The sequence below is a fragment of the Panthera pardus genome, unplaced genomic scaffold (assembly GCF_024362965.1).
Source record: "Panthera pardus isolate Hobbes unplaced genomic scaffold, ASM2436296v1 HiC_scaffold_3, whole genome shotgun sequence".
NCBI classification, from domain to species: Eukaryota; Metazoa; Chordata; class Mammalia; order Carnivora; family Felidae; genus Panthera; species Panthera pardus.
In genome coordinates this window covers 24,146,010-24,170,097 of record NW_026526876.1, presented here as the reverse complement: position 1 = coordinate 24,170,097, position 24,088 = coordinate 24,146,010, and the positions used below count along the sequence as shown (strand labels likewise).

General features: G+C 39.6%; 1 protein-coding gene across 7 annotated transcripts in view; it reads right to left on the bottom strand.

The window, feature by feature from the left end:
- LOC109277156 (ABC-type organic anion transporter ABCA8-like) overlaps positions 1 to 24,088 on the bottom strand; it is an 82,461-nt gene that overhangs the window by 36,069 nt on the left and 22,304 nt on the right. For all 7 annotated transcript variants that reach the window (XR_008418899.1, XM_053893353.1, XM_053893357.1 and 4 more), the window contains 14 exons: positions 22,985 to 23,149; positions 19,209 to 19,315; positions 18,079 to 18,305; positions 15,880 to 16,021; positions 15,389 to 15,574; positions 14,229 to 14,376; positions 11,130 to 11,298; positions 8,963 to 9,021; positions 7,871 to 7,981; positions 6,651 to 6,826; positions 6,086 to 6,205; positions 5,702 to 5,840; positions 4,800 to 4,890; positions 1,534 to 1,673 (listed from right to left, as the gene is read on the bottom strand). Coding sequence is in view for 6 of the 7 variants with exons in the window: in XM_053893353.1 (XP_053749328.1) it covers positions 1,534 to 1,673; positions 4,800 to 4,890; positions 5,702 to 5,840; positions 6,086 to 6,205; positions 6,651 to 6,826; positions 7,871 to 7,981; positions 8,963 to 9,021; positions 11,130 to 11,298; positions 14,229 to 14,376; positions 15,389 to 15,574; positions 15,880 to 16,021; positions 18,079 to 18,305; positions 19,209 to 19,315; positions 22,985 to 23,149 (1,980 nt within the window). In the remaining variant the exon portion in view is untranslated. The remainder of the gene's footprint in view (positions 1 to 1,533; positions 1,674 to 4,799; positions 4,891 to 5,701; positions 5,841 to 6,085; positions 6,206 to 6,650; positions 6,827 to 7,870; positions 7,982 to 8,962; positions 9,022 to 11,129; positions 11,299 to 14,228; positions 14,377 to 15,388; positions 15,575 to 15,879; positions 16,022 to 18,078; positions 18,306 to 19,208; positions 19,316 to 22,984; positions 23,150 to 24,088) is intronic.

Here is a 24,088-nt window from a genome sequence, read left to right as displayed (position 1 = left end):
GCCACAGTACAATGATCACAACCACCCTAGTGAAAATACAATCAAGATACAGCACATTTCCAGGGTGCCTGGGGGGCTCCGTTGGTTAAGTGTCCGACTCTCGGTTTTGGCTCAGGTCACAATCTCACGGTTCGCGGGTTTGAGCCGCACGTCAGGCCCTGTCTGCACGGACGGTGCAGAGCCTGCTTGGGATTCTCTCTCTCTCTGCCCCTCCCCTGCTCGTGCTCGATATCTCTCCCTCTCAAAATAAATAAATAGACATTTAAGAAAAAGATACAGAATATTCCCATCCCCACAAAGATCATGCTACCCATTTACAGCTGCAACCATCTCTCCTGATTCCTTCTTTTCCCAACCCTATGGCAACTATTAATCCCTTCTCCATTTTTTTTTTAATTTTTTTTTTTAACGTTTATTTATTTTTCAGACAGAGAGAGACACAGCATGAACGGGGGAGGGTCAGAGAGAGGGAGACACAGAATCTGAAACAGGCTCCAGGCTCTGAGCCGTCAGCACAGAGCCCGACGCGGGGCTCGAACTCGCGGACTGCGAGATCATGACCTGAGCCGAGGTCGGCTGCTTAACCAACTGAGCCACCCGGGCGCCCCTAAGGTAGAAGATTTAGATAAAGGTTCACGTTTATGCCTGTGGGTCCACTTGCTCCATTTGTTGAAAAGGTTATCTTTCCTCCATTGAATTGCTTTCCCACTTCTGTCGAAAATTGGCCTGGCGTATCTCTGTGGGTCTGTTTCTGGATTCTCTATTCCGTTCTGTCTACGTGTCTATCACTCTGCCAATATCACACAAACCTGATTATTATAGTTTACGTGGTGCCATTAGTCACTCTCTGGCTCAGCACAGACAAAAACCACAGCTGCCTGCTTCAAAAGAGTTGATGGCAGCCCTCCGAATCTCTGACCAGGCTGATCGCCGGTGTCCCCTTTCCTGCAGAAAGCCAGCCTGTGAAGCCTGGGAGAGGTGCCCGCTTTACGTAATGTGCAGACATCAACACAGAGTGTGAAGGAAGAGGAGACATCAGTGGGAGCTGCTCCCAACAAAGAAACAAGACAAACTTCCAGAAACAGACCTTCGTAAATGAAGCTTTATGATTTACCCGACAAAGAATTCAAAATGGTGGTCCTAAAGTAAACTTTTATGTGTTGGCATAAAAACCCCAAAGCTATCACAAAAATCCTGTCGAGAACGAAAAGGACCAATCACGGGGCTGTTTAACGTAATGGCTAAGCCAGACGTTTTCAACCACTTGTGTTCATTCAGTTACGAACACTAGAAGATTCTGCTATGCACCACAGAGGGAATGAATGACTTAAAGAGTTCCCTAAAATGCCCAGACATTACAGTGCAACTGCTGAAATATAATATTTCCTACAATTGATAAAATCATCCAACCACTGTCTTATTTGCATCATGTTTCAAACGCCTGAACACATTGTAAGCTCTCAATACATGCTGTAAGAATTATCATTATGATTATAAATTTTATTTACACATTTCATTTCACAGTGTGCTTACCTGGAAATTTACTTGTTCTCTCCAAGGGCAACGTGTAGACAAGTTTTCCTTCACTCTCGGCTGATAATTTGGCATCGGGGATGTGCTGTTTAACCAGCGATGTTATTTTTTCCTGAACACACATTTCATTCAACTGCAAACTGGTGTTTGAAAAATAAAAAAGAAAGATATATGTTATTTGACACAGTCTTCAATAGCATGAAGACAATGACTTCTATTTCATGTTTGAAATAAAGGGGAAAAAATCTCAGATCGTATAAATGTAATAGGAGAAGGCAGAGGGAGCTAATCAGAACCACTGGTCAGGTTATTTAGAGATGATGCCCAGAGCAAGTTAATATTGACTCAAGTCCTTAAAAGGAGAACAGTGGCACAGTAGAGACAGCAGGGACACAGCAGGACTACACAAAGTGGAAAATGGTGAAGATTTTTCAAAGGGAGTTTAATTTGGCTGAATAGGATTACTGTATTGGGAAAACAGAAGGGGATTTTGATAGGCAGGGACAAAACAGTTTCCGTTATTCAACTGGCTCTTCCATACAGATTTATTAAGTTCTTAGTATGTGACAAAAACTTCCCTAAATGCTGAGGATACAGCGGTGAATAAAAGTGCTGCCCTGTTCTTATGGAGTTTACTGTCTGGTGGGGAGACAGGGAGAAAACAAGTAAACAGACAGAAAAATAAATGATTAGTAGTAAATGCAATAGGAGTAAATGCTCTGAAGGAAATGGGGTACAGACAGAAATGAATTGTGGATGAATGTGGGTGTGAGTCGTTGAGATCACTAATTTTTGCTCTCTTTGCAGTGCTAACCCCAGAACTTTGACCAAGAACACAGAATCATAGAGAACAGTCTACCCATTAAAAAATACCATGGGTATTTCCGTAACGTAGAAAAACAAACAAAAACGTATGAATCCAGGCTTTAAAGTATACAATAGACAAATACCAGTAGTGACTTGGCTTCTAAACTCGGTTTTGCCGTTTGAAGTGTGCTGCTTGCCCTATCTGGACAGTCCGCTCATTAGCAAAATGGAATAACGATTCCTGACGTTTAAGGCTGTCCGAAGAACTGGGTAATAGTGATGTCTGTACTTAGTAAGTCCTTTAAACAAGGCTTCTTTAGGGGCACCTTGGTGGCTCAGTCGGTCGAGCATCCAACTCTCGATTTCGGCTCAGGTCACGGTCTCACGGTTTGTGGGTTTGAGCCCCGCACCAAGTTCTGCGCTGACGGCACGGAGCCTGCTTGGGCTTCTGTTTCTCCTCTCTGCCCCTCACCTGCCTGTATTCTCTCTATCTCAACATAAACAAATAAACTTTCTTTTTTAAAAAATGGCTATTTTATTTGATCAAATGCTTACATTGAAACTACGCTTACTGGTGCATAGTAAGAACAAATGAGAATCCCTTTCATTTTTAGAGGCAGTGAAACTCACTGAGAGAATGAAGCAAAAAAAAATAACTAAATAACACCCCCCAAATCGTAACTGTTCTCCATGGTGCTGCTGCCCCCTGAAATAAAAACAATTTAATAGATACTTCTTGGTTACTTACAACAACTTGTGCTGGGCACCAGAGAGGACTGAGGGAGCAGAAAATGTACCCTCCTCGGGGAGCCTATAGCTCAGAAATGGAGGGCAGTAGGCTCGTTTCTGAAAACGGAATACGTGGTAAATGTTTTAGGCTTTGCGGCCAGTGGGTCTCTACTGCAAATCTTCAACATTGCTGCTGCAACGTGGAAGCAGGCCACGGGTGATACCTAAATACCTGGTTATGCAGGGATCCTGACCATCGTTTTTTACTTAGAGAACACGTTCTGTTGCGATGCTCTGTACGAGGCGCGACGTCATTTGCTCTTCTCTAACCTTTACTTGCAACTGGGAATTGTTATGCCCACTTTGTCAGCGAGGAAACCGAGTTGCAGAGAGCTTAATTCATTTCCAAGAAGCAACTCAAACAATGTGCCTGGGGAAATGAAACACCAGGACGATACACGGAGCTGGAAGATTAGCAAAAGCTACACGAGACAGCATTCAAATAACTCCATAGGACGAAAACAGGAGGGAATCGACCCAAGAAAACTGCCAGCCTCTGGAGATAACCTCGGACAAGGGGAAATGTAGGTCACGACAGGCGTGTGCAATGAACAATGTGTATTTTTTTCTTTTTTTCTTGAGAGACAGGGAGAGAACAGGAGCGGGGGAGGGGCAGAGGGAGGCAGAGAGAAAATCTTAAGCAGGCTCCATCCACCCTCAGTGCCGTGCCGGACATGGGGCTCGATCCCACGACCGTGAGATCAGTCTGAGCCAAAATGAAGAGTCAGACACTCAACCAACTGAGCCACCCAGGCGCCCTACATATTTAATTTTTAACTAAAGGCGAGTAATATGGAAGTCACAATAGGGTGGGCCACACCAGTTTCATATGACAACAAAATTTGGATGATAGATAAAATGGAGCCATTAATTTTTTTTGTTTCTTGTGTCACATATATATATATATGTAAATATATATGTATTCATAAATATATTTAAGTTACAGATGCCATAAGTTAGAGCTATACTTTTGACAAACTGACCAATTCATGAATAAATAAACATCAATTTAAAATACAGACCTGGATATTAGCCTTCAAAGTTAAAAATATCCAGATTCAATTCCTGGCTCTCTCACTTACGAACCTAGGGGCACTTTACGTTTATCTATAGAATAAAAATAGCAATAGTTTCTATCTCAAAAGTCTCAAGATTTAAATAAAATGATGGTACACATCTTCTCTCTGAATGACTCCATCAACCCCAGTTGATTGAAAATAATGATAAAAATAAAATGAAGAGGACGGAGAGAAGAGCAAGCACATGAACAGCACCACTGAGAGATCAAGTAGAAGCAAGGAGCCTACTCAAGAAACGATGTTAACACGTGGGTGAGGGGGGAGAAGGGTGGATAATACCCCGTGTCAGCCGTGAAAGTTCCCTCAATCCAAACCTTCCTTAACAGCGTGCTGTGGATGGATTTTCTATCACATTTATCTCGGCTTTTTTGTTACCTTGTATTTTCAGTCTCTAAAATCTACCCGTCAACCTCTCTCCTATATACAGACCAATTCCATATATGTGTGTAAATATCTCCACATATGCACATGCAAATATCGGTGTGGGACAGATCAAGAGTTTCACCTGTGCTGTAATGTATTCATTCCATCAAACATCGTGCTTACATCATGTGCCTTTCTCAGTTTCCCAGCCTCCTCATGTGGCTCTACCTTAAGTGATATCCAATGCCCCATTTCTTCTTGAGGAACAGAGAAGAGCCTGCACACTTCAGCTTCCCGCTGGAGAGAAACACTTTCCGATCTGAAAAGGAAGAAGCAAAGAAGAAAGTTTCGTAAGAAGTCGTCCCCTCTTTCCCAAGAGGTAACCACGATTCTACTCTAATTTAGGAGCTTCCACATTTTCTTTATTGTGTGTGTTTGAAGTTTATTTGTTTATTTGTTTGTTGGCTTGTTGGTTTAGAGAGCATGGGAGTGACAGCGAGAGAGGGAGAGAATCCCAAGCAGGTTCCACGCTGTTAGAGCAGAGCCTGAAGCAGGGTTTGACCTCATGAACCGTGAGATCATGACCTGCGCTGAAATCAAGAGTCGGACGCTTAACAGACTGAGCCACCCAGGCACCCCTGCATTTTCAAATACAGCGCTTCATAAAAACTCATTGAAACAGGCACACTTTAATCTTACTTGTAGACTTTAGCCTATTGTTTTGCCATCTAACCACTCCGGGAGGTTATGTGAATACGTCTTCTAATATAGACTGTTGTTGCACTACCTATTTTAATGGACCAAACCACTATTCGAATATGTCAAGTCAGTGTACCTTAACTTTGAGTAAAAGGATTAATGTATTAGAATACAGACTCTCTCTTCACAATAATTGAGTTTCCTGGCAGATTATGCCCTTGTAACATCAAATGATAGAAAATTCTAGGAGACACATGGAAAAGGTTGGGAGTGAGACTCGTCGGGCCCAGTTCATATCATTACCAGCTGTTTGGACTGCTAGGTACAACTAGATGACCAGATTATAAAATACAGCTGCTCAGGATACAAATCCATATTTCCCAAGTCTCATAAAGACCTCATGATGACACTCAAAGGAAATCGGCAGTTACCAGCCAGGATGTCAGCCTCATCCATGAACTGGGTACTAAAGAGGACCACACGGTCTGCTTTCCACTCCTTCAGGAGGTTCCACACAAGGTGCCTTGAAAAGGGATCCAGTCCCGCAGTTGGTTCGTCCAATAGGAAAACCTACCGAGGAGGGATGTATATAAAGTGTGTTTCCAGTAAAGCACAGTTCTTCCAGAAAACACGCAGAAACCACATTACTTACATATTTAAAAGGATACGGTAGTTAAGATTTTGTTCTTATATTTCATGTTCTATCATCAATCCCTTGGCACAGATGTCCTTTGCAAATAAAAGATTTGGACCACTACCAAAGTTTCATTTTTGAAATTTTGAATTCATCTCCAAATTTAGTCTGACTTACTTACCTGAGGATCTCCTAAAATGGCAATCGCAAAGCTGAGTTTTCTTTTCTGTCCGCCACTTAAGTTTTGAGCAAGGACGTTCTGGATGTTTTTCATCTCCAACTCCAGCAAAACTCTTTGTATCTAACCGAATAAGAAGCTTTATGTCACAAATCAAGATTTTGTTTCTTTTCTTGTTAAATTTGAAAACGCAAGGCTGTAAGGTGTAATGGCTCAAAGCATGGAACCTGAGGCAGGCTGCCTGGATTTGAATACAACTCCACTTTAACTAGCTGCATAATCTTGATCCTGAACCTCAGTTTCCACGTGTATAAAATGGGGATGGTAACAGTACTTATTTCTTAGAGTGGTTGTGAGGAATCGGCCAATTATTCTCTTTGAAGTTAAGGATACTGCTTGGCACACTGTAAGTTACACATAAATGTTAGATGTTATCTAAGTTCGATTTCGTCGAACACTTATACGTGATTTGCACCAATATGATTTAATGAAAGCATAAAGAACTCAGTACAAATAGAGTTCACAATCTCTTTTTGACCCATACATTAATTCTAACATGTTTCTGTACCTCTTTGTCCAGTTCATGCGGCCGGATTCCTTTTATTTTAGCAAACAGCCTGAGATTTTCTTTCACGGTGAGGAAATCAAAGTGCACGTTGGATTGCGGACAAATCCCAGTGAGCTTGCTGATATTATCGAGGTCAGCCATTTCTGAAAGCTTATTATTATAAATGGTGACTGAACCTATAATAAAGGTTAAGAGTTAATATCAGAGGAATGCTTGAATTGAGATCTTTCTAGACAGACTCTTAATTACAGAGAACAAACTGATGGTTACCAGAGGGGAGGTGGGGGGGAATGGGTGAAACAGGTGATGGGGATTCAGGGGTGCAGCTGCCGTGAGGAGTACTGGGTGTTGTATGAAGTGTCGAATCACTATATTGTATACCTGAAACTCACTTTACACTGTATGTGAACTAACTGGAAATGAAACAAAAACTAAAGAAAAGAAAGATCTATCTAGATGAAAAATCACTATATATTTATCAATTACATTTTAGACACACGATTTTCTCTCCAAGGTTTATATAACGTAGGCATTATGAACTTCTGTTTTGGTCGTGTGGTATACTGGAAGAAAACAGAAAGTCCCATCTGCAGCTTTATCATCAAGATGTTATCTATTTTTTCACCCTTCACATTTAGGCTTGGCGATGTAATAAACGATCTTAGGAAATGTGATCCAGGCAGAGGCTGTGAATTTGCCTCCACCCTGAGATGTATTTGCCCTCTCTTGGCTTCTGGGCTCATGGACCCCTGGCTGAAGAATCCTGACCAGACTCTTGGAAGATGAAAGTCCGTGTAAACAGAGAAGAGCAGCATTCTTAACTGAAGCCCCACATACGTGAGTGAGGCCAAAACATCCGGCACCAGACAACTCAGTCCAGGCGGAAACACGAGCCAGTCAACCCACCGAATCGTGAGAAATGATAAAACATCTTTATATTAAGCCATTCATTTTGAGGATGCTTGTTATGCAGCAAAAGCTAACAGGTACAAGTTCGAATGCCAAAGGGTAACTTACGATCAAGAAACTGATCCTCACGAAAGACTCAAATTTCATATATGTATCAATCCAGTATCGCATACCTCTGTAGACTAACACTATGAACTAACTTCCATTTGTCCACAGTTATTTGTGTTTGTGATTAACAATCAGAAGGACTTCATAGTAAGAGCTGATATCTATATATATACGTCGACCTGACTTTGGGAAAAACCTCTTACCTTTGGTGGGAACTGATAGCCCACTAAGAATGTTTAACAGTGTTGATTTCCCGGCTCCACTGTGACCCAGTATTGCAGTGATCTGGCCTTCATATATGTCTAATACCAGACCTAGATAGAAAAAAGAAAGGGAAAAAGAATGGGAGAAAGGAAGGAAGGGAAAAAAGTAGGGCGACAGGAAGGAAAATAAAATTACAAACAAAACTATATTATGGAACTAATGGACTGCCTTTTTATTTCCTTGAATGGCCATGTTTTCTAAATATGAATGCTCTGGGTTGTTACATTCAAAATAAAAATAATAAAAGACGCATTTGGAAGTTTATAGGTCTACCCTGTTCTGAAATTTTGAAATTACTTGGTTTCACAGCAGGAAACATGTCTCATACTCCTAGGTTTATTGACATTGCCTGGCATAAAGTAGGTGGATGTGAATATTTATGGACTAAACAACAGGTTAATCATTCAGTCGATCACTATGTGACTAATGTTCCTCTGAGATACATTGCTTTTTTGTTTGCACAGCAGAAGAATATATAATCCCTGCAACAGCTTTGGAATTACATTAGAAACATTTGGATTTGTAGGAAAAAACCCCCCCAGGATTTCCTTAGAGTACCTCAGTATTACACAATACATCTTTCAAGTACATATATTCTAACGTATCATCAATCTTTTTTCTAACTTTTATGCAAAGTAATGTGTTAGAAGGGAAATTTTATCGTGTGGCTCAAATGACTCATTACATTTTTTTTTTTTTTTACATTTTATTTATTTTTGAGACAGAGAGAGACAGAGCGCAAGTGAGGGAGGGGCAGAGAGAGGGAGACACAGAATCCGAAGCAGGCTCCAGGCTCTGAGCTGTCAGCACAGAGCCCGACGCAGGGCTCGAACCCATGAACCATGAGATCGTGACCTGAGCCGAAGTCAGTTGCTTAACCGACTGAGCCACCCCGGGCACCCCTCAAATGACTCATTTCAAATCTGAAATGCCACCAGTGATTGCCCACCACCACCACCACAACCAACAAAACTGAATTAAAGGGAGGAAATCAGTATCAACATTATAACGAAGCCTTCTTCTTTTCTTACCCTTCAAAGCCTCTATTTTACCCGACTTTCCTTTATATTCTTTGGTAACATTTCTGATTCTGGAAAAACAAAAAAGAAAAGAAAAGATATTTCAAGGTGTGACAATTTTCTTCAGCTTGTCATTCTTGGTTTGGTTGCCGGGACTGGATGAATCTTATCTTCAGGGTACAGGAAGGTATGAGATTTCACCCTCATAAAGTCATGCTTGTGTGAGAGAGAATCGGCTAGAATACTGCTTCCCAGTCCCGGCTGCACATGAGCCTCACCTGAGCAGTTTTATACATTTACCTATGCTTGGATCCCATTACCAGTCCTTCTGATTTCAAAGATCAGGGTATGGCCTGACATTAGTACTGAAAACAGGGATCATCTCCAAACTGCAAAGCCAAGGAAGCTAGACTGACAGGTAACATGGGCATCTGATACTGAAAGGTTCATTATGCAATACTGGCACAGGTTATAGGTATCTTTGGTTATCTGAGGTCAAGGTCTCCAGGAGTAGGTTAAGAGGCACAAGGGTGGAGGAAGGAAGACAGGCAAAGATTGTAACAGTGATGGCATGGGCTTTACAGTCTCACACAGAATTTAGTAGCTGTTGCCTTAGTCAACGTACTTGTTCCAGGTAAGTTTCAGCTTTTGCAACCTCAAACTTTTGAGTGTTTTAGGGTTGTGGTGGAGGCTGAGTAACATAGTTCATCTTGCATGCATTGTGCTTGGTTCATGGTAAACGGTCAATAAAGCATAAAATGATATCGGTTAGATTATGTTGATTATGATAATAGGAAGGAATAGAATCAACATATTCTGGGTGCTATTACAGATCTGGAATGCTAGGCACTTTATCTGTTTTATTCTAGTGGGTAGTAAATATATAATCCATCAACTCAATGAAATTTATGTTTCTTATTGTATCATCTACGATTCTTCAAGTGACTCGGGTTCCATTCATATTGAATTGTTTGATTAGCTTCTTCATGTCTATTTTCACCCCATTTACTATCACTCCACAGCACTTGTAGTTGGGTGAGATGCCAAAGAGATAGAAGAAATACAAAAAGAAATTGAATAAAGATTAAACAAATAGAAAACAGATTAAATTAAGCAGATTAAATAAAGCCATTGCTCTGCTCCCTCCCAGCCGCTCTGCTGGAAGTTCAACCCAGCTTAAACCATAGGACAGACGTAAGGATAGAAGATAAAAATGGAACAGGCTGAAATAAAAACTGGAACAGGTTCTAGAAGCTCTGTAGGCTGAGGTCATCTGAGACCATTCACGAAGGACTAACAGGTGGGGGGTCACTGACGGACGAGTAAGATATGAACAGTCAGGGATCTGGAGGACTTTCTTCCTATTTTCTTATTTGGAAAGAAAAGTTGCTAGCACCAAGCAAAACACACATTGGGAATGAAGACGTGTAGGATGCTCTAAGGCACATCTTCCTCAATTCTCCTTGGGTCTATCTCAGATCCTTTCTCCCTACCTCTCCCCTACTCTTCCATTCTCTTTGAAAAGGCCATACGTAGAAGAGGAAAGAAGTTTAAACAAGAAAAAAGAACAGAGAAAAACATAAGGAGTATAAAAAATGAGGTAGGGCAAAGTGTGAATAAATGAGACCGGGCAAAGAAATGAGAGAGGCTACAGATGGAGGGGAGAAACAACAGATAAAAGATGGAGAACACAGGCAGGGTTTTCGTTGAATTATCTTTGTTGGTGCAATCTAAATTCGAATTTATTAATTTTTTAAGTTTACTTATTTTTTGAGAGAGAGAGAGAGAGAGAGAGCGTGCATGCACACTAGCAAGAGTATAGGGGGGGCAGAGAGAGATAGGGAGCGAGAGAATCCCAAGCAGGTTCCACGCTCAGCACGGAGCCCAACGCGAGGCTCGAACTGAGGGACCGTGAGATCATGACCTGGGCCGAAATCAAGAGTCGGACGCTTAACCAACTGAGCCACCCAGGCGCCCCCTAAGTTAGTATTTGATGTAAAAGCCAACGACATAAGATAAAAAGGGTTAAAGGAATTTTTCTTTAAACGTGAACTGGGAAATGACGAAGGTAGCGTGGAGGTTAGGTCGGAGCCGTCTAGAGGGCACAAAAGAGAACTGTGCTTGCTTCAGGTGCTGTTAGTGTCTTCGTCTTGGCCCTGTTCATTTGCATCCTTGTTACCTGATGGCTTCTTTGCCATGGAATTCTGGAGACACTGGCTCGAAAGAGTCATTAGATGAAGGATCAGAACGTATTTCATCTTCAAGGGCCACACAATCAGCTTTTGGTTGCCGTGACCAGAAGGAAGACTTCAGGAAAAACAAGGGGGGATATTGATGTCCATATTTATCTACATGGCCAGGAGACAATTAAATATTGGGTCAGTCATCAGTTTAAGGGAAAGAGTCACCCTAATAAAGCAGAGCAATAGGACCCCTTTGCCCATAAACCTGAACGTGTCATCAACACAGGTAATGAACATATTTTCCTTGACATGTGTAGTTTCGTCAGGAGAAGAAAATCACAAAGATGTCTCTATTATGATAATTGTTCCCATCAGAGAAAATGAAACTGGGATTTGAAAAAGTCCAGGAGGAATTTAAGTAAATGTGAGGACTTTTCTTAATCCCCAGAAAGCCAGATATTAGAATACAAATGCGAGATATGCTAAGCATCCTGAATGTTATGTTAAGAGTCCGGGTATCGTGCCCCCCATGCCCCCCACAAAGGGAGAAGAGATTCGGAAGCCACTACTGGATACAAATATTCCAAGAGAAAACAGAACAGGATTATAGGAATTAACGAAAATAAGGGACACACTGTAAGAAAGGGCGAGAAAAGGGGCAAAACAATTTATTGAAATTTAACAGAGTGGAATTTTTCAAAAAGCTACTTTGGGTTTATCCTCTATTTCATCCCCAGATAATAACTTTCCTCTGAAGCAAATTTACTATTCACGAACCTCTTTCTGGAAATTAATCCACAGTGTATTTGCATTTAATTATCACCTCTGTTTCCCTACGTGCTAGGAGACATTATGAAATACAAAAATTGTATTTCCCTAATATTCTGCAAGTGACCTCCAGTGTAATGATGATGGGCTTTCAAATTATGTGTACTTTTCATGCGTTGTCATTCATTCGTTCCTTCAATATTGACCAAACAAACACTCTCTATTCACCTGCCATCTGATATATAATTAATCGTATCTCTTTCCTTTGATTAGGAAATCTAACCAACGAAAACACTTAGCTGTATTGGGTTCGTTCTCCCACCAGATTTACTATTACAGAATTCTGTCATTTTAGCCAGTTAGTTTTCCTTTCTCTCATTCATATTTCTTATCTTTAAAAGAATTTTGAACAAAGTCACCATTTGGATTCAGGCTTACATTCAGGCTTAATGAATGATGATGCAAATAATTCTAACCATATAACAAATGTTTTAGCCAAAATTGTAGATCCTGGCATCTACTATTCTGGACTCTTCTAAAGGGCAGAGCCAGTTATTGTTATTAAGGGATTATCTAAGAGCAACAACATGATCAATTCACTGCTTCAAGATGTTTCTCTGCACCTTTGCCCTCATTCTTTCCCCTTTGTCCCTTTGTACAAGTGATTAATCCTGGACTTTTTAAAAGAGAGAGACAGCGCATGCGGGGGAGGGGCAGAGAGAGGGAGAGAGAGAATCCCAAGCAGGCCCCTCACTGTTAGTGCAGAGCCCGACCCGGGGCTCGAACCCATGAAACCACGAGATCATGACCTGAGCCCAAATTAAGAGTTGGACGCTTCACTTACTGAGCCTCCCAGGCAACCCCCTTGACTTTTTAAAAACCTATTCGATGTGTTGATTTCATTAGTAACTTTCATAATTTTTGCAGCTTTATTGAAGTATGATTGACAAATAAAAATTGCATACATATACAATGTGATGTTTTGATATATGCATACATTGTGAGGTATTACCACCATCGAGCTAATTAACATATCATCACGTCACATGGTTATCAATTTTTCTGCGTGCGTGTGTGTGTGTGTGTGTGTGTGTCCTGAAAATACTTGAGACCTATTATCTTAGCAAATTCCAAGCATACAATACATTATTATTAACTACAGTCACCACACTGTATGTTAGGTGTCCAGAACTTAGTCATGTTATACCTGAGAGTTTGTACCCCGTGACTATCATCTCCCATTCCTCCTACTCCCCCCGCCCTCGGTAACCATCATTCCATTCTCTGGTACCATTCCTTTGACTTCTTTAGATGTCACGTATAAGTTAGATCATGCAGCGTTTGTCTTTCTGTGTCTGGTTTCTTTCACTGAGCATAATGTCCTCCATAAGGTTCATCCACGTTGCTGCAAATGGCAGAATTTCCTTCTTTCCTAAAGACTAAATAAGATTCCCTATATCTCACATTTTCTTTATCCATTCCCCCGCTGATGGATACTTAGGTTGTTTCCATATCTTGGTTACTGTGAATAATGGCCGAAATGTGTGCAGGAGTGCAGAGAGTGATTTTCTTTCCTTTGGATATGTAACCACAAGTGGGAATGCTGGATTATGTGGGGTGAAGAAAGCCTTGGCATTCGGTTTTGAACAGCAGATGCGCAGGTGCAGACACAAACCCCGCCTGTGACTGACTATAAAAGGAGGGAGAAGAAAATGAGCTAGCATTTCGACCCCAACTATTTATGAGTCCCTTGTGTGCGTCAGATACTGGGGTGGGTGCTTTGCTGCCTCTGTGAATAACACAGATCATTGCTTTTATGAACTCATATTCTTTTAACTTGCAAGGTGATAAAAATAAAAATTTACGACCTACTGACTTCCCTATTGTGACACCCTGGGCAGATTTTTAAAAATATAGATGCCCTGGTCCCACCACTGGTGAACTGAATCAGAATCTCTCAGAGTTGAATTGTGCTTGGTATTTTTTCAGTTCTCAAGGTCCTTTTTACATACAGCCAGGGCTAAGAACTGCTGAGCTAAGTGAGTATCACGCCAGACCCATTTAGGAAATAGCCTTCTAAGCAAGTCTTTAAAAAGAAACAAACTATAAGCTTAAACCATAGTGGAGTTCAAAGATCAGTGATCCTATAAACAAAATTTAAGCTGTAGTTCTGACCAGTCAAGTAGCAAGAAATAACTAATTGGGCCATTGGCAATGACCTTGTTTATTTCCTTCCTGTTGATGCCCCAAATAGTTTTTCAAATATAAATAACACGTGTGTTAGGAGATTTGTTTTAGGAAACAATGTTCGTTGTGTCACTACTCACTTGGCAAAATTTTCTCAAAATAAATCGTCAGTGCCATATAGAGGAAAAGATCAAAAGCCAACATGAAATTTGTTGCTATGATCGGATTTGAATAGTCTGATGGATCAGGAAATGCATTAGAATTCAAGTCATTCTCCAAACGTAAGAGCTGAAAATTAAAAAAGAAATTAATTTAAGGAACTTAGGTTGATGATAAATTTTGAACAGTTCAGTTTGGCAGAAATATAAAATAGCTACTTTTTGCCCTATCCTGGGAGTACAAAGTTGAATGAAACCGCATATGTTAAAATTCTCAAATCTTTGGAAGGCACAGGCGTGTGACCGAGTATAACAAAATTTAGTAATTACTGCGATTCAACTATGTACCAAGTGAAAATGGAGCATTAGGAGGAGGAAGGGAAGTATGGGAAAAAATGACATTTGAGCTTAACCTTAGATAAATTTTTACCAAATAGGACAAAGTATGGTCCTGCTCGAAAATTACTACATGAGTTCATGCTCTTGGGGAAAAAAAAAAAAAGAAACCCACACAAAAAAATTGGTGTGTTTAAGGAGAACCAGTGGAAAAAGTGGGCTTGTCTATAATGTTCAAGTTAATGGGTCTTCTGTAATTAATAATCCTTTCCTTAAGAATTATGTATGTAATGATCAACATTGCCATTTAATTGGAGGGACAGCAAAGTGAGTTCACGGTGAGAATCAGATAAAGACAAAGGACATTTGATGAGCAGAAACGTAATTCAGTGGTCAATTCATGTATTTTCAAGAGGTTTTTAACTTTTAATTTTCTTTTACATGGTGCTTTGGACCATCAATCACTAAGCTATTCGATTACTAAGTCAAAGTACAAACTGGAATAATGATTTAGACTTAGATTTGCAGCATCAGATACATATTTAATTAATAGTCAAAGGAAATGCTTTAGATTGTCTCTAATGAATTATATATTGATCTTCCATTTTCTCACTCACCAAATGGCTTATTTTGCTGAGCTCAGTGTATCCAAAGCTTTACAAGTTCACCTTTGCAATTTCCAAGTGTTGTGCACTGGGGCTTTAAATCTTACAATGCTCATCATAGAGACGACTATAGACAACTGAATTCCAGAGGGGAAAGATGCTTAGGAAATGCCATCAATAAACAATTAGACTGTTTCTCACCTGGGCCATTCCAAGCGTGAAGGCAAAGGGGCTCAGAAAACTTAAAATCCACTCCAAGGATGTAGGAAGGTGCCTGTACAATGCCGTAAATCCCAAACTCCCCCAAAAGACGGTAAGAAGGAACACGACCAGACCAGTGAGGAAAGATTTCTTTACCAAGACGCTCACGAGAAAAGCCAAAGCTATCTAAAATGAGAGAAGATCCATTTGCTTGATATTTCTCTAAGGATTATCATTAGCAAAAACAAAATAAGGGATTTAATACACAAAATTAGAGTTACATCTTTTTTGTCTATAATACAAAACTATTCTCTACAAATTGCACTATAAGCTGGCATTACAAAACACTATAAATCACATATATAGATGTTCTCAGGCAAATAGCCGGCAGTAATGAAAAGGGATAGGGAGAATAATTAACCTAACTGGAAACCAACACTTGATCCTTAGGGTCAGAGTTGAATGGAAAGCAATTTAATTCACCAACTCACCAGAGACAGTCCATAGAGGAAAAAAAGGATAAAGATCGCCACGAAGCCAGTCAGAATGACAAACTGGACAGATTTTATAACAAGTGTCAAGAAAAGCGCCATAATGAAGATGAAGACGGCATAGAGCAAACCCCAGGAGAGCCTAATGTGGAAACAAGATTTTATTTTAGTATTTCCTGTTTCATCGAAAGGAGGACCTGGGATCGATCCTAACATTATTCGTCGATTCACTCATCCTTTCGGTAGATATTTATTGAGTTTTAGGATATGTAAATACAAGGAAAATGTTTTGGGGAGAATTCTCTAGGAATCAGGAATATTCGTCTTCCTAAAATTAATTTCGTAAATACACACCCATAAATACATGCACACACACGTAGCATTGTGGAGAAAAGGAGAAAATAGTCTTCCAGTCTGATTGATTTTGGTTCAAACATTTTTCTCTGCTGTACTCGTACTCTGTGACCTCGGGCAAACTTTGTAACCCCTCATTGTTTTGTTATTGCTCTGGACAATAGGAATAATATTACAGTATTAGATCAATGAAGTCATGTCTATGCGGGACCCTGTCCTAGTACAGAGTAACCCCTCCATGCATCTCCGATCTTTTTTTTTTTTTTTTTTTTTTTTTTTTTAGTTTTAGTTTATTTATTTACTTTGAGAAAGAGAGGGAGAGAGACAGAATCCCAAGCAAGCTCGGCGCTGTCAGCACAGAACCCAACACGGGGCTTGAACTCATGAACTGTGAGATCATGACCTGACCCGAAATCAGGAGCTGGATGCTTAACTGACTGAGCCACCCAGGCGCCCTGAATCTCAGATCTTTTCTCCTCTCTGGGGCCTGTCTAGGGGTGAGGGGCTTTATGAATTTCCTCAGAGTTAAAAAAAAATTCCTCCTTACGTGTAGTGCTGTCACTTTCTCTCTTTGCGGAAGCTTTCTTCTTTCTCTGGATGCATACACCAAAAAGTCTACATACTAGGTCTCTAACTCCATCCATTTACTGTTAAGATAAGATAGTTCACTTTCCTTTCTTCAATTCTTTTCTCATGTGGATTAATATTCTTTGAAGGATATAATGAAATAATAAAAGACAAAGATAGCAGCAAAACCAACAAAATAATAGCCCACACATAGGGCAATTACTCCATGCTGGACCGTGTTTTACAAACTTGGCAAATATCAAATCACGTTATGCCCACCACAGCTCTATGCAGAAACACCATTATTTCCTTCATTTTATACACAAAGAACTTACTGAACAGAGATGTTAAGTAACTATGTTTCAAGTCCAGGCATCGGGCTCTAGAGTCATCAGATTTCACCGCTTGGCCACGCTTCCCTCCAATATTAACTCAATAAAGAGTTCAATAGGGGTGCCTGGGTGGCTCGGTTAAGCATCAGACTCTTGGTTTCGGCTCAGGTCATGATCTCACGGTATGGAGTTCAAGCCTGGCATCAGGCTCTCTCTCTCTCTCTCTCTCTCCTCCTCCCTTGCTCGCATGCTCTCTTTCTCTCAAAATAAACAAACTTATTTAAAAAAAGAGTTCAATATTAATCTATAGGATTTTCTTCCAGATTCCAAATTTGTCGCCCTTCCCGTATTCCGCCTGGCCTCCTAGTGTCTCTGTTATTTTACCTTCTCCTCGTGATGAACATCACGTCTATGCTTTTTCAGTCATGCTCAGGTTCTCTCTCAACACAGGGCTTTGTCCATCCTTGGAATTACCCAGCTTCCAAGATTTTAAATTCAAACTACACAGCCCCTATTCACCATCTCATACAGCTGACTTGTTCCCTCAAATATATCGATCATGCTAGATCTTTAGTCTCAAGAGAGCTCCTAATCCTTGACTTCTTTTTTCCCCTTTCAGTACCATCCTGGCTTGAATTCCACTGCCGCCCGGCTTAGATACCCAAATCTACCATTATCTACCTCGAGTCTCTTACCAGTAGACTCAACGGCCATCCCTCACTATTTCTACGTCACGGCCACCTCACAAACCCAACCCTGATGTTTCTTCTTCAGTCCAAAAAGCCTAGTAATCCACAGCCTTATCCTGACAAGCGTTACATCAAGGAGAATTTACCCCATTCATAGGGAAGAGCTGGAAAATCATTAAGTGTGAATACTGATGCTTTGAAGAAGCCCCCTTTCCCCGAATCCCGACATTTACTCATTTGTGCTACCCTTTACTCACCAGAAGGCCGAATCTCGAAGACCCATCATCCTCATCAAGCCCTTCATCTTCTTCCTCTCTCTTGTAACGTTAATAGATGCATAATAAATGAAGGAGGAAAAGGAAATGATGCAGAAGAAAATGAAGAAATCAGTGGCAACACCTCCTTGATAAACAAAAGGATGTATCTTCATATTTTTTCCAGTGACAGACATCAGTTCCCCCATTACTGAATGATTTGTTGTGGTCTGAGGAAATACGTCAGTAAACAAAATCTGTATTTTAATGGATAGCATGATCGTTTCCTTTTCAATCGTCTGTTTTCCTCTGAATACGTAACCGGTCAGTCTGGCTGTGACGCTAGCCTAACTTTTTACTCCCTTTTTCCACCACTGGCCCACTTGGGGCCTTGATTCCGGGCATTCTGAGGTTCGCACAGTTCTCCAAATTTACTGTGTGTTTTATCACCTCCCCGCCTAACACTGCCCTACAATGTGCTTGAAGTGCCTTTATGACCTTACGTACTTGGCAAATCTTACCTTAAGCTTCAGTTTTAATGTTACTTCGATTAGGAATTCTTCCATGGCATTCTAGGCTGAGAAGTTTTGCTTGTTTACTTACAGGGACTTTCTTTATATCTCCTTCTCCCATTCTACTAAGATTCTTATTAAATGCCTGGCTTCCTGACAAGGTCGAGTCCTTGGGAGAGAAAATTTCTCTTCCATGTATGTCTATTGCCCCCATGGCATATCAACTTAAATAAACTTCGATCTAAAGAAACCAGTGATCAGAGCACCTGGGTGGCTCAGTCAGTTGAGCATCAGGCTCTTGATTTCGGCTCAGGTCATGAGCTCACAGCTTGCGGGTTCGAGTCCCTCATTGGGCTCCATGCTGTTAGTGTGGGCTTCTCTCCTGGGTTTCTCGGGATTCTCTCAGTCTCACTGTCTCTCTGCCCCTCCCCCCGCTTGCACACACATACTCTGTCTCAAAAATAAATAAATAAAACTTAGGAAAAAAAAAAAGAAAACGAAACCAGTGATTAAGCGAAAGAATAAGGCTACCCATTTCTGTATTCTTCCGTGAAACTTTTGAGGCTTCTCATACCGTTAATCTGCATGGAACGTTAGTTAGCTGGGAACATTCGTACTCACTTCTATAATAGCAGCATTGATAGCGGCTTGAAGAGCCAGAAAACCTTTTTCCCAGTATTGTGAAACTTGGCAGCTAACCTCTTCAGTACCCATTTCAAAACAATGACCTTTAAGGAAAAAAGATGATGGATGGTTTCAGCTCTGATCGCGGGAGACAGTGCACTTTACAATGGCTACAGATTCCAAATGTTATTTTGACTCAAAGCCTAAGAAAATATAAATGGCGGGGGGGAGCGCCTGGGTGGCTCAGTCGGTTAAGTGTCTGACTTCGGCTCAGGTCACGATCTCGTGGTTTGTGAGTTCAAGCCCTGCATCAGCTCTGTACTGACATCTCAGAGCCTTGAGCCTGTTTCAGATTCTGTGTCTCCCTCTGTCTCTCTGCCCCTCCCCTGCGCTCTCTCTTTCTCTCTCTCCCTCTCTCTCAAAACTAAACATTAAAAAATTAAAAAAAAAAAAAAGAATCTTGTTGAGCTCTTCTCTTCACGATTTTGTATTGTCAAAACAAAATCTTTTTGGGTTTCCAAAGATTAGTAGGTCTCATACGGATTGAGAACTAAAGCTTTGCCTAGCATTAAATACACCACAGGCAGTAATGAGCAACTGGGCGTTTGGAGGGCATGACCTACTATGTTTAAATCATGTCAGTCGGAACATCTTTTGAAGAAAAAACTCTTACCAAAAAAAAAAAAAAAAAGAAAAAGAAAAAGAAAAAAAAGCCTATCAGTCCATTGAGTATGAAACTGCATTAAAGAGACACTATTTATGGGGCACCTGGGTGGCTTAGTCACTTAAGCGTCCGACTTCGGCTTGGGTCATGATCTCACAGTTTGTCAGTTTGAACCCTGCATTGGGTTCTGCGCTGAGAGCTTAGAGCCTAGAGCCTGGAGCCTACTTTGGATTTTGTGTCTTTCTCTGTCAAAACTAAATAAACATTTAAAAAAAGAGACAGACATTATTTAATATGAAAAATTAAAATTGAATATTGGAATTATGTGTAAGTTTCATTAAAATTTTAACTGTTTAAAAATCATTTCAAAATAGCTCAGGCCTCGAAAAGCTCAGGGTACATATGTACCCGTGGCCAAATTTTAAAAATAAATAAATCATTACAAATACAATTGCAAACCCCAGTATATTGCCTAGGATCTCACTGCTTTTCCTAGCACCAAGTTTCTAATTGGCTCACTGCTTTCCTGAACTTTGTGTTCACGTATGCCTTTAAGCTTTTACAATATATCTCAAAACTATACATGCAATTTAAAACTTTTGGGGCATCTGGGTGGCACAGTCGGTTAAATGTCTGACTTCTGCTCAGGTCATGATCTCATGACCCGTGAGTTCAAGCCCTGCATTGGGCTCTATGCTGGCAGCCAGAGCCTGGAGCCTTCTTCCGATTCTGGGTCTCGCCCCCTCTCTCTCTGCCCCTTCCCTACTAGCAATCTGTCTCTCTCTCTCTCAAAAAAAAAATATTAAAATTTTAAAAAATTATTTATATCTTGCATCTCATTACAGCGATCGTTCTGTATTTTGTTTCATTTATTCTATATTATGATTTTGAAATTTATGGCCTTATTTTTTCTTCTTATGATTGTGTAGAACCACATTGAAAGAAAATAATTCAATGTATTTATCCATTCTCTTATTGATAATTTGGTTAGGTTTTTTTTTTCTTTTTACTATTGCGAAGAAAAAACAAGGTTACTGCTATGAAAGTCCTTATATACGTCTTCTCATAATATGTGTGTATCAGTCAGGATAGTCTACAATATGCCTAGTAACAAACAACCCTCAGATCTCAATGTCTTTTCACAGCAAAAGTTTACTTCTCAGACTATAGATTCAGCACAGATCTTTGGAAGGAGGGGTGCAAGGTCCTCTGTTTCACATCTAAGGGTCCCAAGGTGACAGGGTTTCTATCTAGCTTGCAGAAGTATGTGAGGAAAGGTTGTAGAGAACTCACATCTGCTTTTCAATGCCTTGAGTCTAGGTATCTAATTATAGCTAAAAACAATTATTCTATGCCCTCAGGAAGGAGAGGAGAATAGGCTGCAAATCTTCAATAGGCATGAGATTTTCCCTAATAAAATTCCTATGATGCTGGGTTACAGGTTATACACATCTTCAAAGTAAAAATAAAATTTCTCAATTTTTGTGGAATTCAAATACTTTATAACAATTGGATTTTCTTTGTTACAGATCCTTGTCAATACTTTGTATTGTTCTATTTACTGTTCTTTGCCAATCTGGTTGAACGTGGTTTCAAAATGCATTTGCCTGAATGCTAATGGAGGCAAACATCTGTCCATGTGTTTATTCTGGATCTGTGTTTCTCCTTCTACAAAGTTCCTATTTATATCGTTCACTTCTTTCCTATTTCTACGTTTTTTCCCCCTTATCTATCCAAAGAAAATCTTTCTATATTCTGGTTATTGACCTTTTGTTAGTTTTGTTTTTAAAAAAAAATTTTTTTAACGTTTTATTTATTATTGAGAGACAGACACAGAGCGTGAGCAGGGGAGGGGCAGAGAGAGAGGGAGACACAGAATCTGAAGCAGGCTCTAGGCTCCGAGCTGTCAGCACAGAGCCCGACGCAGGGCTCGAACTCAAAAACCACAAGATCATGACCTGAGCGGAAGTCAGATGCTTAACCGACGGAGCCACCCAGGCGCCCCATTGTTAGTTTTATTTGTATAAACATTTCATCACAAGTTTTGCCTTTACTTTTCACTCTCTCTCTGAGGTCTTTTGGTGAAGGTAATTCTTTAATTTTTCTCTAGTTGGATTTAGCCGTCTTTTCTTTTGTAGTTGATGCATTTTTTGCTTTAAGAATTCTATTTTATCCAACAGTTATAAATATACTCTCCTATATTGACTTCTAGACAGTTTATAGTAATTTGTTTTCCATTGAGTTCCGTACTTGGAACTGGCTGTTAAGTATAAGATAATTTCATTTTCTTCTTTATGGAGAGAGAATTTTCCCAGCACTGATCACAATGTCTTCTCAGTCATATGTTAGTTTTCATGTTTAGGTGAGAGTTTTCCAGGTTTCCTTCTGTTTCATTGGTCTTTTACTACGGCAATAGCATACTGTGTTAATTACTTATAATTTCACTCTTTTTAAAGACCATCTTGGCTTTTTTTCTTGTCCACTTCTTCGCTGAGTATATAGTCTCCTCAAGTTCCACATTAATATAGAAATTTTCATCTCATTTAAACCCCAGATCTTCTCACTTGTCCTCATGCAGCTAAAACCTAAATCTCTTCGTTACTGAGACTGGCAAAATCATACAGCATTAATAATAATCAATCGGTTTGGATTTGGTGACTTCTTCATTTTGGGCCCTCAAGAATAAGCTTACTCAGACACTTGAAGAGAAGTTTATTCTATTTTATCCATAAACAAATATACTTTCCTTTAAAATTAATATATTACAACTGCATATTGCATATAATAGATATGTACACATATACATGCATGTGTATACATATACGTGTATCTGTGTAAATATATGTATATCATATATGTACATATAATACATGTGTATAATACATGTATAAATATATATACATATGTATAACCATATATAATAACCATCTAATACAGTATGTTGATAAACCCCAAAACCACTATACATTTTTAAAATGTGTTGATTATCCTACTGACATCACATCACAGGCAAGGGTTTTTACATTTGTTGTGCTAACATATGTTCCCATGTACAGCCTATAACATAATTGTAATAGAGAGCAGTGGAACTGGGTAGCTAGCTAGTTACCTGTATGGTCCCTGTGTTCCTTGATCGTTGGGATTCTGTATCCCAGTGAGAATTTCAAATGATACGAGAATGTATTAGAAAAGCTGACTTGTATTATTTCTGCAAGATAATGCGTCCTTAATTCTTGAATATCTTCTTCACTGGACAGTCCCAAGACTTCTCTACCTGCCATTACAAGAAAGGAATATATTTATTAGTAAATTACAAGAGATCAACTTTAGGAGGCCATGTTAAATTGCTTATTAGAGCTTTCACTGGAAATAAAATAAAATCAAATATCACTGTTGAGTAAGTCAGGAGGAGTAAAATTTGGGAACAGACATTGCTAACGTTCATCTAGACACATTCGGAAGGACTCCATGAAAATTAGTTATTTTATTTTCATTTGTAGTTCTTGAACCAATTTCAATCACATATAATATTACTCCATTCCAATTAAACTATTCACATAAGAATTAGCTTTGCAATAAATCTCCAATGGTAGTAAGCACATGCAGATATCTTTTTTTTAAATCACAGTTAGTCTCTGGCTTAGTCTCTGGTTTACAGCAGGTAGAAATGATTATAAAAATTCTTTTTCCTTTAATAATCCTGACAGTATGCTAAATAGACTAAAAACAAGAGTGAGAAATTTAAAAAATATGTCGACTATGTTGACATCACTAAAATAATCTCTCTTTTCTGCAGATAGTGTATTCAACGCCATACAGATGTCTCATTAAGACTGAAAAGATGAGAAGGAATACAAAGCAAGTCCTGGGTTGGATGGGAGTGTTGAAGATGAAGGCAAAAAAGAAGGCAGCATGTATTTTGATAAAATTACTTTTTTTTTCCTGGAATCTATTCCTTAAATCCTTGTGATCCTGAGCAAGTCACATAACCTTTGTTACTCAATCTCACTGTTTGTAAAATAAACATAATAATATCTATTTTTAGTAGTACAGAATATTACTAGAGTATAAAAAAGTAAAATACATAATAATATGATAGAATCATATTCTATTACTACAGAATAAAGTCTCTATAAAAATCTAGCACACGATAGCATTTAACGAATATTTACAATTTTAGTTACATTATTTATGACACAAAGATAACAACGCG